At 37.4% G+C, this 14,941-nt stretch overlaps 1 protein-coding gene and 1 long non-coding RNA gene across 2 annotated transcripts; both read left to right on the top strand.

The window, feature by feature from the left end:
• The first annotated feature begins 5,820 nt into the window (after positions 1-5,820).
• Positions 5,821-6,770, top strand: LOC108369007 (uncharacterized). Its single transcript, XR_001848446.1, has 2 exons — positions 5,821-6,627; positions 6,661-6,770. It is a non-coding gene; the product is annotated as an uncharacterized LOC108369007 (long non-coding RNA).
• A 562-nt stretch (positions 6,771-7,332) lies between these two features.
• On the top strand, positions 7,333-9,471 carry LOC108369005 (uncharacterized). The gene is made up of 2 exons (XM_017623970.1): positions 7,333-9,098; positions 9,149-9,471. Coding segments are annotated over exons 1-2 (1,263 nt in total). The 5' UTR covers positions 7,333-7,837; the 3' UTR covers positions 9,151-9,471.
• Positions 9,472-14,941: the final 5,470 nt, after the last annotated feature.

Below are 14,941 nucleotides of genomic sequence, written 5' to 3'. Positions count from 1 at the left end.
TATAGGTTCTTTCCCTAAGAGTCCGTACCGGATCCGGTAATAAGAGAATAAGCGAAAAGTTTGCTCTCATAACATGGGACATAATCCAGAAGTATGGGAACGCAAAAACCCACATTTCGTGCCCAGAATTTGAGAAACAGGTGATTCGCCTTGTTTTTGTTTTTGTCACTTAAATGCAAACGCTTGGAAATTTGATTTTTGTTTCACAAATTTTATTTTAAGTATATAAAATTTGAAAATACATCAACAGGCCATTCACTATTCCTTAAAAGCACCAAGTAAATGTAGGGAACATGCAAACACAAAACAGCTGATATGCACTTTGACACTTTATGCATTTTACACATAATTGTAGGTACATTTGGAATTTAGCCAAATAACTCCTCAAGAAATCAGTTCTTATTTTTATTTACATTTCAATGCATTTTCTGGTGCGGGCAAATGGCTGCCCTCCTTTGTGAAAGGGCATACAAATGATACAGCAGGGTGGTCAAAGTAACGCAACTGTAGTTGATTTCGCCAGATAAACAGAAAATATTTCTTTTTAAAACGACAGATCGAAGAACTGGGAGGAAAGTGATTCACCTTTTCTACAATATAGTTTTGTCTCGCGCTGCTTGAAGAGATTCTTTTCATAGCCAAAATTTGTTTGATGTGAGTGCAGAAGTTGATATGGTATCGATGGGAATTGTTATCCTCCTATTTTCTTTATATAGAAATACATATTTACTTTTTAGGTACATCTATCTACTTTTAGGTAAAGTTTTCCGTAAATTAGGTACAATTTTATAATTCAATTTTCCATCGCTGATGGAATATCAGCTGTAAAATAGGACCAGAAACGAACAGCTGATTGCTCTTTGTTCAATAAACATACCTCCAAGTCAAAATTAAACATACCTAGCAGGGTTGCATAGAGAATCTGACAAAAATTAATTGCCAATTAATTATTAATAGGCAATTAATAATTTTAATTTTTGTATGATAAATTGGGTAACAATTAAGGCTTAAATTGATGAAAAGATTGTTAATTGCAAAATTGGGTGCCTGTTTGAACATAGTCAACATAGTGAACATAAAGTGGATGTACAATATTTTCAAAAGCTTATATTTAGAAAACTATTGTACCAATTTCAAAATGTGGACATGGTTGGAATGGTAATTGAAAGGCCTTTCATTTCATATGTATGTATATTAAACACATATTTCGAGAAAAACTAAAAAACGAAATTATGACAATTTTTTTCATAAAAATGCATGTTTTTGGAAAAAGATACGTAATTAACTATGTGCAAAAATATGCTTGTTAAAAAGACTTGTGACTTGTTGCAAAAAATTCTTTTGCGTGGGGTGCCTCCGGCCGCGGTTAGGAATTATAACCCTTACTACGCAGAATTCTCCTTTCTGTGTTGCCGAAGAAGAGGGGCTGAACACCTTTTGCAGAGGACCCCTTTTTGAGTAGGCGGCCTTCGGCCGCATTTAGGAATTGTAACCCTCACGAAGTACAATTCTCCTTTCTGTGTTACCGAAGAAGAGAGACTGAACACCTTTCTGCGTAGGCGGCCTTTGGCCGCACTTAGAGATTAGAACCCTCATGAAGTAAAATTATTTTTTTCTGTGTTGCCGAAGAAGAGGGGCTGAACGAACACCTTTTGCGTAGGCGGCCTTTGGCCGCACTTATAGATTATAACCCTCACGAAGTAGAATTCTCCTTTCTGTGTTGCCAGTAATAGAGAAAAAGAAGTAAAATCAAACTTCATTTTCTTTAAATCGACGTACTTCTCTTTCATTTATTTTATTTTTCATTTTGTACAATCTGGTAGCTCATTCGTTTTATGTCAATGCGCAAGCCGCCATTTAAGCTTGATATACAGTTAAATGTGAGCGTGAGCATGAACGTTCGCAAAGGCAAAGAATTCCATTTGTATTCTTAAGGCTGATTCACATACAACTTTCTTCGCTTTGCTTGATAGTTCTTTGCTTTGACATATAATGCAGCGTTTTAGCTGCAACATTTAGCACTTTCGAACATATTTTTTCGAAGAGCGTTCACGTTATCGCATTTAGCAAATGTACATTTACGCGAGTTCGAAATCTTATGCATTTTACAAACGGCCGTGTTCCTGTCGCTTATTCAGATCCGTATGTATCACGATCAATTCGCACAGAGAAGATAATGTGCAAAAACCCCTACTGAAAAGGGAAAAAGAAATTTTAAACAAAAAGTTCAATACAAAAACTCGAATTGTTTTAACCATAACCGAAAATTTGTTTACGTATATATTCATTTGTCGGTGTTGTCAATTGAAATTTCCTCAATTAAATAGGAAAAAACACACGAGTTGATCACTAATTGAGCCGGATTTCTATCAGTATCACATCGATGTTGAATTTGCGCAACTTTTCTTTTTCCAAATAATGTAAAATAATAAATGAAATCTCGATCGGCGATCACTGAAACGCAGCTAGGAACTGTATACGCGAAAAACCAATGTTGCCACTTTTTCTCATTAAACCATGTTCGAATCGTGGAAATTTTTGAAAATCACAGGGTTGCTTTTAGCATTTAGACCCTTAATGCAGAAATGGAGTTGCATTTAGGTGACGAATTTTGTATGGATAAATGTACATTTAGTGTAGCATTTAGAGCTAAATGCGGTAAATGTGCTTTTACGCATAAGCAAAAACAGCCCATAAGATCGATGTAGGCATATGCATGAGTATGCTCACATAAAAAACGTTTGAAGCAAAGCAAAGCAAAACGAAGCAAACACCCCTATTGCGAATGTCGACTGGCAGTAGATAAACGACTATTAAGCGATTGTCGATTATCGATGCTATTGTGAGTGTCGCTTAGTCGCTCAATTAGCGACTGTCAGTACTTTTTAATCGCTCATCCTTCTATTGCTGTTTTTTAGTCGTTGGATTTGCGTTTATAAAATTTACATAAGAAAGTGTTACTATAATGGATAAAAAGTAAGTCAACTAAACTGGAACTTGTAAAAAATTATGGGTAATTCTCTAGGATGGGGTAACAACCCCTAAAAAAGGTGCGGAAAAGTCGGGTGGGGTACCAAACGACGCGTTTCGGCCCGCTAATAACAATCCTGAGGGGGGGGTAATATTATTAACCATTTAAAAGTTATGAACAAAAAACTTGTTAAATTTCGTTGTTTTATATGAGCAATTACCACGTCAAAAATGCACTAAATCACCAGTTTCCACTTTTAAAACACTACTAAAACGTTTCCGGTTATTATTTTATGCAAACCAAATCATTTATTCACTTTTATTTTATATATTTCGTTAATAAAACAGAGTAAACAAACTTTGCGCCTGCTAAAATTATTATAACCTCAAATCGCTGGTATTGCCACTTTATTTCACATTTCATTTGCGCTATTATACTCAGTTTACACTATACACTACTTCTTCTTCTTTTTACTTTCATCTAAATAAGATATTGTAACCAAAATATAATAGCAAATTTCGCTATACCATCGCGCGATTTTTTATTAAAAATTTTCATTATTTATCGAAGTATTGATTTTTATGGAAAAAGCGCCGCAGGCGAAAATTTGTAATAAAAAATCGCGCGATTTTTTATTAAAAATTTTCATTATTTATCGAAGTATTGATTTTTATGGAAAAAGCGCCGCAGGCGAAAATTTTTAATAAAAAATCGCGCGATTTTTTATTAAAAATTTTCATTATTTATCGAAGTATTGATTTTTATGGAAAAAGCGCCGCAGGCGAAAATTTTTAATAAAAAATCGCGCGATTTTTTATTAAAAATTTTCATTATTTATCGAAGTATTGATTTTTATGGAAAAAGCGCCGCAGGCGAAAATTTTTAATAAAAAATCGCGCGATTTTTTATTAAAAATTTTCATTATTTATCGAAGTATTGATTTTTATGGAAAAAGCGCCGCAGGCGAAAATTTTTAATAAAAAATCGCGCGATTTTTTATTTAAAATTTTCATTATATATATATTAAACGAAAGAAGATACCGGAAAGCATTGAACAGTGCACACACCTCATAAGGAAAAGTGAATTATTACGAAATACTAATACAGTGGCAGCACTATAGCTATTTTGGAATCTCGCGTTTCAGCTCGCAAAGATTGTCAACTTCTTTTTAATAACAAAATAATCTATCTTAGGTTGATAAAACTGTGTTTCTTTAATAAATAAGTTAAATTATATATTTTAATAGTGTTTAAAAAGTGAGAACAGGTGATTTAGTGAATCTTTGGCGGTGTAATTGCCCATAGAAAACAACGAAATTTAACAAAAGTTTTTTGTTCATAACTTTTAAATGGTTAATAATATTAGCCCCCCCTCCCCCCTCCGGATTGTTATTAGGGGGGCCGAAACGCGTCGTTTGGTACCCCTCCCGACTTTTCCGCACCTTTTTTAGGGTTGTAGAGAATTACCAAATTATGAATTATACATATGTATGTATGTGTCTTAATTACAGATCAAAAATTGTAAGCAACAAAAGGCTACTTGCGCGGTTGGTCGAGCTGATGCAAGAGTATGAGGACATAGGCAAGGAATTTTCGGAAAGAGTAGGGGCGGTAGCTCCGCTTCTATTGTGAAAGATATGCAATATATCTTGTGCATATAACTCCGGCTACGTCATCCACAGTATTTTTGCGGAGAACCAACATCAAAGTTTCCAAAATATTGCATAAATTATTAATCAACTAATGCTCGGAAATTTTAAATCTTTATTTTAAATTAAAGTTTAATTCTTTCACTACACTTGTATGTTAAAGTTTTTAAACTCGGGTCACGCATTTGGACACAAATACCCAACATCATTGTACAAATAGCTAAACCGTACCATATTTCTTAAACTTCCATAAAGTTTATTAATGAGGAAAACAGCTTTTCCTGCAAATCCTGTAAAACCTGCAAACCGTGAAGCATCTGGAACGTAACTCCTATTCATAAAATTCACATATGTACATACACTTCATCTTCCAACTCCAAGGGGTCCGCCGAATTTCGTACTTCCCTCCTTGCTTTAGCCAACTCTACTAATCTATTAGCTTCCACATCATCTTCCTAATCACTAAACCATATTTCAGCTGTATCATTTTTTTAAATTTTATAATAAAAGCAATTATTTAAAAAATGATGTAAATGAAACACTAAAGAAACAAATGTAAACAAACAAACAGCTGTTTACAATTCAGTCAACCATTCACAATAGTACCAATTTTTATCGATCAAGTTACGCAATAGCAAAATAAAAGATGATCGACTCGATCGAGAAATTTCTATTCTACTGCCAGTCGACACTCGCAATAGGGGCCAAAATCTTGGGCAACTCTCAACTTTTGCCCGCTTTGGCAATCAGCTGTCTACATGTATCTTTTCTCGTGCGCTTGCATTTGCATTTAATGATAAAAATAGGGTAAATAGGAATTTTTATTGCTTTTATTAATACATATTATTATATTGTTATCTATTTTACAGATAAAATATATGGAGGAAAAGGAGAACGCAAAAGCTGTCAAAGCGTTTATTGTAGCATACCTTCTGCGTTTCACGCTTTGTTGTCAAAGTTTGAACTGTCAAGCAAAGCGAGGAAAGTTGTATGTGAATGGCCCTTTATGGACGCTCACAATTATCTGTCAAAACTTGCCGTTCACATACGAATGCTTTGCGTACGCACACAGTTGAGTGTGAGCTCGAAAAAAGGCATATTATGCATTTTAAATAAGTTTTTATTCTATAATTCTGAAAGATATTTTAATTCTCTCTCTTTTCTTGTCTCAACTATAGCAAAAAGTTGAGTAATAACGAAGATATTGGTCAAAATAAAAAAATCACGCTCACGCTCGCATTGAACTGTATATATGGCTTTACTCTAGTTGTGAAATTATGAAACAATATAAAATAAATAAAATATAAGTGATTTTCTAGGGAAAACAGTAACAAATTAATAATAGCTAAACAATTTAAACTGATGTTAAGTGTTTTTGAGGCGTATGTTTGTGTTGATTTGTCTAATACATATTAGGGGTCTTCATCAAAAGTGATAAACTCTTGATCAACTTGATAACGTGATAAACTTATCATTTTGATAAATGAACTGTCAAACTTTGTATGGAAATCTATTTAACCAAAGTTTTGTCACTTTATCAAACAACTTTGGTGGATAAATGTATAAATGTCAGGAAGATGCAACCTTTCCAGGTTGCCAGGTAGTCGCTTTTGCTACATAAAAGCAAATGAACACAATGTACGAGGTAAGAATGAAACGTAACTAGCCATATAAGTGAAATAATAAACAGTTGTATGCAATTATTATCCAAGGTGCGTTCATGAAAAAAGGCAGATAAACTGATAAATTTAAGCAGTTTATCCCTTTCATTTATCACTTTTGTTGAAGACCCCTAGTGTTGTTTACTAAGCAAATAAAAAACTTTAATACTAAGTATCTCTAAATGTAGAAGGCTCCCGCACCTAAAAGTGCAGGACTCCAGTTTTCCAATGGTACCACTTTTGATCTCTATTCAAAGTGCACCCAATTTCTCTTTTTTCTTGCACAATACGTCAAAAATATTGTCTGCATACGCCAAATCTCAGTATACCCAGTAAAAAAACTGTGGTGAAGTCCTTTATGGTGATGAAGTTTCCAGAGGTGAAATTTTAGGCAGCATACAATTTCTTACATGCACGGTTGCTTTTCAGCACTAATGAAAGAAACTTAAGAAATAGTTGAAAAAAAATCTATAAAATGCATTAATTTTTGAAAAAAATGCAATATAATCTATTTACCCTGATTAATAACACTGGACCACAAATTTCAACTTTTTCTCTTTACCAGAAACGCCGTTATGAAATTCTTATGTAAAATCACCCCCTGATTCCGAAAATCAAGGTTATTTTTAATTCTATGGTACCGTTTTTGAGATATTTGCAATTTACCGTTTTTGCAAAAAAAAAAAAATTGGGTCCACTTTATCATATATATCTCAAGAACGAATTAAGCAATTCCAAAACGGTTTGAAGCTTTTAAAAGGTAATAAAATTTTCTATAAACTGTGCATACAACACTTTTTGCTAGGCCCTGTAGATTCAAAGATAACGAACAATCATTACCGATTTTTTCAATTTTTTTTGTAAAAATATAAAAAAAATTGTACTTTGCGGGGAAGGATCTCGAAAACCTTTTATTTTTTTGCAGATTTTTTTTTTCTCCCTAAGCTCTGTTATATTACAAAAAAAATAAGGTATCATCGAAGAAAATCGATGCAAAACTACGTAAGTTATAAGCGATCAAATAAAAATACCCAGGTTGCGCAATTTCAATGTATGTACCTATACATACATACATATATTAAAGGTATAAAGTGCAAGTGAGATATTATCCGGATAAACGAATAACACCATAACAATGATAACACTTTTTCTTTAAATAAATCAAATAGTACTTTTAATACTCGAATTGTATTATAGTAGGTAGAGTGGTTGCATCGAAAGGAAGAGTGGTTGGGTTCGAAACCTGCTGTAGGCATGTAGTTATAAACATGTATTTCCGTCAGTTATGGGTAAGTATGCAGGTAGATTTTCAAAATTATAAGACACAGAAAATTTCTAAAGCCTACATCTAAAACAGGTAGTATTTTCTTTTCCCGGCTTGTTATAAAAAGGAACCTTTCTGTCTAGGTAAGATTTGATTTTTTCAATTTTATTCTTGTTCCGAGTATAAATATGAGTTAATGCGCTTTGAAACTTCATAACATCTTCAAGGCTCGCCGGAGATAGTTCAGTTCATAAGTCTAATTTCAAAACCGTGATTTATTAAAAAAAATAAAATGAGTAAAAGGACGCGAGAATTTGAGTGTAATAAGGATCCAGATATGTTCTGTTTCATGTGTGGCCAATATACTATCATAAGGCGACGACGAGTGTTCTCAGATCATATCAAAACTTTATACTCCAAGTATTTTGGAATTGAGCCTAAAAATGCTGAAAAACCATGGACACCGAACACTTTGTGTACATCGTGTCGAGTAGAATTGATTCAGTGGGAATCAGGACAACAAACAAAATTTGATACACCAATGATATGGAGAGAACCTACTTGCCATTCAATAGAGTGTTATATTTGTCAAACAAAAGTACTTGGCGTTGGAAGATCAAGAGGAGTAACCTATGCTAGCGTACCTACAGTGACATTACCAGTACTACATTCAACGGCAGTTGCGGATCCAGTTCCATTGTCAACAGTAACATCTGAGTGCGGGGGATCAAGTTGTACTGAATTTCGCATGGAAAACGAAAGAAACGTTCTGTCACAAGCACAACTTAATGATTGGATAAGAGATTTGGAACTATCCAAGGAAAAGGCCGAGATCCACACTTCTCGTATGCAACAATTTAAATTTGTGTCATCCGATGTTAAGGTGACATATAGTAGAACTCGTCACGAACCATTTTCCAAACACTATACCAAGAAAGACAGTATATGCTACTGCAACGACATCCCTGGTTTATTCAAAGAGTTTGGTCAAACATATGATTCAAAAGAGTGGCGATTGTTCATAGACGGCAATAAACTGAGTTTGAAGGCTGTATTATTGCATATTGGTAACAAAAAGCCTTCTATCCCGATTGCACATGCAGTAAATACAAAGGAAACCTACGAGGAAATGCAAAAAATACTCAAATTTATCAAATATGAAGAGCATGATTGGAAAATATGTTCTGATCTCAAAGTCGTTGCAATGCTATGCGGTCTACAAAGTGGCTACACCAAGCACTGCTGCTTCCTCTGCAAGTGGGATAGCCGAGCTCGTAAGGACCACTACGTCAGAAAGGATTGGCCGGAAAGAGTCGAGTTTACCGTTGGTGTGGATAACATCAAATACACCCCTCTTGTCAAGAAAGAGAAAATCATACTTCCACCCTTACACATCAAGCTCGGTCTCATTAAAAACTTTGTTAAGGCTTTGGACAAAGAAGGCGAAGCATTCGACTATTTGAAAACAGTTTTTCCAGATATTTCTCAAGCCAAGATAAAGGAAGGTATTTTTGTTGGACCACAAATAAGAAAGTTGATCAACAATAATCAATTCAAAGGACTACTCTCATCAGTTGAGGCAGCAGCGTGGGAATCCTTTGAAAAGGTCGTTGCTTCTTTTCTCGGTAGACACAAAAGCCCTAACTACGAGCAGATAGTGAACGACCTAATCAATAATTATGCGAAAATGGGCGTAAATATGTCTTTAAAAATTCACTTTCTCCACTCACATTTGAGCTTTTTTCCGGCAAATCTTGGCGACGAAAGTGATGAACATGGCGAAAGGTTTCATCAGCAAATGAAATTAATTGAGAATCGATATCAAGGATTCTGGGACGTCGCAATGATGGGTGATTACTGCTGGTTTCTCATAAGAGAAACCGATCCTAAACTGAATAAGCGTCAAAGTAGAACACATAATTATTTCGACAACATAGTAAAATCAAATTAAGATAAAGATTGTTAGAATATAGTATAAACATAAATAAATTTAAAAAAAAAGTTAAAAATATGGGTAATTTCATTCATAAATTGAACTTTTAACTCAATAGAAACAGAGCATAGCTAGATATTTCACTCTTCTTTATACCATACATACGTTTTGAGGTATACGTTGAAATTGCGCAACCTGGGTATTTTTATTTGATCGCTTATAACTTACGTAGTTTTGCATCGATTTTCTTCGATGATAGCTTATTTTTTTTGTAATACAACAGAGCTTAGGGAGAAAAAAAAAATCTGCAAAAAAATAAAAGGTTTTCGAGATCCTTCCCCGCAAAGTACAATTTTTTTTATATTTTTACAAAAAAAATTGAAAAAATCGGTAATGATTGTTCGTTATCTTTGAATCTACAGGGCCTAGCAAAAAGTGTTGTATGCACAGCTTATAGAAAATTTTATTACCTTTTAAAAGCTTCAAACCGTTTTGGAATTGCTTAATTCGTTCTTGAGATATATATGATTAAGTGGACCCAATTTTTTTTTTTTTTGCAAAAACGGTAAATTGCAAATATCTCAAAAACGGTACCATAAAATTAAAAATAACCTTGATTTTCGGAATCAGGGGGTGATTTTACATACGAATTTCATAACGGCGTCTCTGGTAAATTTTGGCCGTCGACCAGTGTAATTATAAAAAATGTATTAGAACCACCGTATAATGTTATATTTGCTACAAGTTAATAATGCTGCTTGAAGCGCTCTGAGCATTGCCGCTGAAGAATAGTTTTACTTAGGAATGCATCCCTGGTTGTGTTTGTTGTTGAAGTAGCAGTGCTCAACTCACCAGGTTCTGTCATGTATCGTCGTCTTCATCCTCCGACTCTGTAAGCCTGAGACTGAGGCCGAGAGAGCGGGCAGCGTCGATAGGCGCGGTCCAGAGCGCTTCTGGTGTCAGGGTCGTAGGTTGGACCTTGCCCATATGCGGGGCAGGTGTTTGCCACTTTTGTATTCAACCGGGAGAGGTAGCTGTTGAGTCGGTGACACCACCCCGAACGGAGTTGTGCTAGGGTGCATTTGGTCTCTCTCGGCAGTTCTGTTTCCTCTAAATCTATGGGCGGCGGTCGACCACCTAAGACGATGTTGTAATTGCGCGTGCTGAGGCTCGTTCTCGGACGACATGAGATGACAACCTGTAGCCGTACGTAGAGCTGCGTTCCGGCAGGTTTGGAGATTCCTCCACTGGGTGTCGCTTGTCCCCGCCGTCTACACTGGTGCCGCGTAGTTTGCCACTGACCGGCCAACCGCCTAGTAGGTCTCGAGCAAAGTTTTTTTTATCGGCTCCCCCGGTGCTACCGGCTAGCGATTTGAGGACTTTGTTCCTGGCTCGTAGTTTGTTACACGTGGCTGTGGCATGCGCGGAGAAGGAGAAAAGGCTATCGAAGGTCACTCCCAGAATTTTAGGGTGATAAGTCGTCGGTATTTTGGCGCCATCGACGAAGACGTCCAGTTCTAGCCCCACCTCCTTGGTCCAGGTTGTAAAGAGTTTGGCGGTGGATTTTACGGCGGCGATTTGGAAACCTCATGCAGTTAAGAAATTGGAAAGATCGGTGAGATAGTCGGTTATTTGATCGCAAAGTCTGTCGATGTTTGGGCCAGTTGTCATTATAGTGCAGTCATCAGCGTGGCTTACAAAGTTTACTCCTGCTGGCGGCGGAGGAAACTTGGTCATGTAGAGATTATACAGTGTCGGGAGAGTACGTCGACTTGGGGGGCCCCCTGTTTAATTCTACGCGGCTTGGACTTGGCATTTCGGAATTCGACTGATGACTGACGACCACAGATAGCTGATTATCCACCGTTTTGTCCGAGCTAGCTGAGGGTCGCGTGGTTCACCGTGTCGAATGTCTTCGACAGGTCCACTCCGACTAGGACCGTCCTATCGACAGGGTCGACTTTGGTTCAGACCTTCGCTAATCTGTATGGTAAAGGTGCTTAATGCTGTTGTCGTGCTGTGCATTTTTCGGAATCTATGTTGGTGTTCAGCTAGATTCAGATGCTTCGCCAGGCTGGGGAGGAGTAGTGCTTGCATGGTTTTTGCTACTGGGGATAGGAGGGAGATGGGTCTGTAAGAGTCTCCTGCGTACCGCCTTCTTCCCTGGCTTAAGGAGGGGACTGATCGTACCCATTTTCCACATCTCGGTAATGATCAGGGTGGACAGTGGCAAGTTGAAAGCGGCGGTCATGTACTTGACTCTCGAAGTTCCTAGCTTTTTCAGCATCTGCATGGAAATTCCGTCGTGGCCTAACGCCTTGGATGACTTGGTGTGATTGACAGCTGCCTGCGGCACCACCACCACGTCGGATCCTCGGTCGTGCGCGCGCTTCTTTAGCCGGCAATTCATTGCACACCCATATAGAGATAAAACTCGCCGCAGCGTGCTGCGTAAAGCACACAAACTCCGCCCCCGAGACACACCACCGTGCTTTACCACCGAAGAGACGCAGGCAGCTGTCAGCCAAAGTTGAAACACGTTCCTTAAACAAAAGTTCAATTCCAAAGTAAGATAAACCAGTTGTATACACTATAGATATTAGAAAATTGTAGTTCAGAAAAAGAAGTACACGCAAAGAATTAAAAAAAAATTTATTGAAATATTACTATTTTTCAAAAGTGCCGTTTTGGCACTTTGTGCTAAATTAAAAAATTAGGTGCCATTTGAAATAAAATAGGCCCAAAAATGGCACGGTTTGAGCCAAGTTGGCATAATACCAAATGAAAATTCGTTCGATCAGTAGCTCGTTTCTGTAACAATTCTCTACCAAGGCGAATTCGTATATGAATTCGCCGCCTTGTTCTCTACTGTTAATGAGTAGTAGAGAATGACGTATATTCCAAGGTGTATTTAACGAGGTGGTGTTGGGGCAACAGCTGAGTTTTTCGCCGTGGAGGGTATTAAGTCAAAATGATGTGTTTGTTGTAACTCATACCAATGACAGTATGGATATCTGCGTATAATTTGTTAGTGTAATGATTTACTTATATACGGCCAACACCACCTTGTTAAATACGCCTTGGTATATTCTCTACCAGTAGAGAAATAATTGGTAGAGAAGAGCTACTGCACTTTCGACCACAGTCGAAGATAGAATGCAACTTATAATAGAGGCCAATATTCATCTTTAAAGGCTGATTTTCACTACGTCAAACTCAGTGGCATTTGTCGTCAAATAAGTGAAAACACATTGTCAAATGGGATTAAAAAGTGCGATAGTAGTTCGATAATTGTCGCTAACTGGTTACAGAATGTCCCTTCAGGTGCTGTACTTCTCCGATCTTCTGGACGATCGTCACATGGCCTGGGCGATAAATTCGTTCAAACCATTTAAGTCGCCGGGGACCGATGGCATCATACCTGCGCAGCTGCAAGGGGCTTTGAAGGCGTCGTGCAATTGGTTGGATCCTATTTATGCGAACTGCGTGAGGACCGGGTACCTCCCCAAGACTTGGAGAGTAGTCAGTGTTGCGTTCATCCCGAAAGCCTATCAGTCTCTTCGTTTTTGTAAAAACGCTAGAGAGATTGATAGACCTGTACATAAGAAACGCGATTCCTCGTGGCTGTCTTTCAAGAGCTCAATATGCTTATTGCAAGAAAAGGTCGGTGAATACCGCCCTGCACACATTGGTAAAGTGGTCAGAGAAAGCCTTCACGCATGAAGATTATGCAGTAGGGGCCTTCTTCGATATCAAGGGGGCCTTAGTTATGTCACTCCAGAGGCAATAGTCAAGTATATTCATAATCTGGCGGTTCAAACCAACCTAATAAGCTTACTTCGTGACAGAACTGTCGCGGCGGAGTGGGGGAGCGTCTGCACTCACTGCAGAGTACAAAGGAGAACTCCACAAGGAAGCCTAACATTTAGGAAAGGGTAGGAAAGGTGTCGGTTGTCGTGTACTACTGTAGGGGAGCTATCGGTAAAAGGTGGGGTCTCTCGCCCAAATTAATTCATTAGCTCTAGGAAACCAAATTTAAGCCTATATTGTTTCAAGGAGCCCTTGTCTGATGGAATTCACTAGAGAAGGCTGCACTTGTAAAACAGGAATTAGCGGAGCATTAGGAACCACACCTACACTGGCGCTAAACATACATAAGTTGAACACGGTGCCTGCGGATATTGCAGACAGAGTTGCGTAGCACGAACTGCTGTTAGGCTAAGTGTCTTTTTGTGACATAAAAAAGGAAAAGGAAGACTGCTGCAGCAAATGTAGGATTACAAAGCCTTTTTTGTAACCGCGCAAATGGTCAAGCAAAATATCCAACGACGAAAAGGAGGCCAAGCACAGGTGATGGGCAGATGCGAACGCTTTGGTGGTCAGCTGTTAGACTAAATTTATTTGACATATTCTTCTCTTTAAATCCATTTTCAAATAATACATAAGTACCGATAATTGTCTAATACCTAACATCTGATATTTCCTAATGCATACATAATTCATATACTCTAGCACTCCATAAAGGTGGATGACACTAATATATACTTAACGCTATTTGTACTTGGTGTGAAAAATGGGAATGCAGCATTGCTGTAGGCATGCTTATATATTAAGCTTTGTAATTACATACATATGTTAAACTAAAATAGCGAAAGCGTACAAACAACTATACATGTTATTGCAAAGCGAAACATAGCGGAAGCATATGTGTATGTATATGTATGTAAATGCAAGTGAACAATATGAATATAGGGAATATATGTAGATATGTATGTACATATATATATAGGCAAATGTAAGCACACAATATAGTGGGAGAATATCACTAAGTAGGTCAAGGCAATATTTAAAGCAAACACAAATTTTAATTGCATTGAGGTGAATGAACTAAGCATACCTGACCTTGAATATTGTAAGCATATAATAAAATATAAAATAACATATGGTTTAAAATGCAGCGGTTCCCAATCGGTGACCCAACATCCCGGCCCCGTTGAAAGACATTTCAAACTGGTAAAATTGCTAGCTTATGGATGGGGCGCCGAATAATTGNCTGGTAAAATTGCTAGCTTGTGGATGGGGCGCCGAATAATTCCCTTAGATGTACGAACGTCAACCACACGAATTCTTGAATCCTTTCCTGGTATGCATTTGACTATTCTTCCCATAAGCCATTTCTGGGGTGGTAGGTTATCTTCATGGATGATAACCAAGGTGTTGTTGCTGATGTTTGGCCGATCTGACAACCATTTTGAGCGTACTTGCAATTCGTTGATATACTCATGTGACCACCGCTTCCAAAATGTTTGTTTTATGCCTGGTATATGTGCCCATTGGTGTAGACTGCTTATATTTGGAGAAACATTTCGCTCTGGAAGAGCTTTCAGAGCCCCGCCAATGAGAAAGTGGCCTGGAGTTAAAGCTTCGTAGTCGTTCGGATCGGATGACAATGGAGCTATTGGC

This window comes from Rhagoletis zephyria, unplaced genomic scaffold (assembly GCF_001687245.7).
Source record: "Rhagoletis zephyria isolate East Lansing unplaced genomic scaffold, Rhagoletis_zephyria_1.1 Rzeph_scaffold_03461, whole genome shotgun sequence".
Lineage (NCBI taxonomy): Eukaryota > Metazoa > Arthropoda > Insecta > Diptera > Tephritidae > Rhagoletis > Rhagoletis zephyria.
Note: the sequence above shows the minus strand (reverse complement) of the source record. Positions and strands in the feature narration are given on the sequence as shown.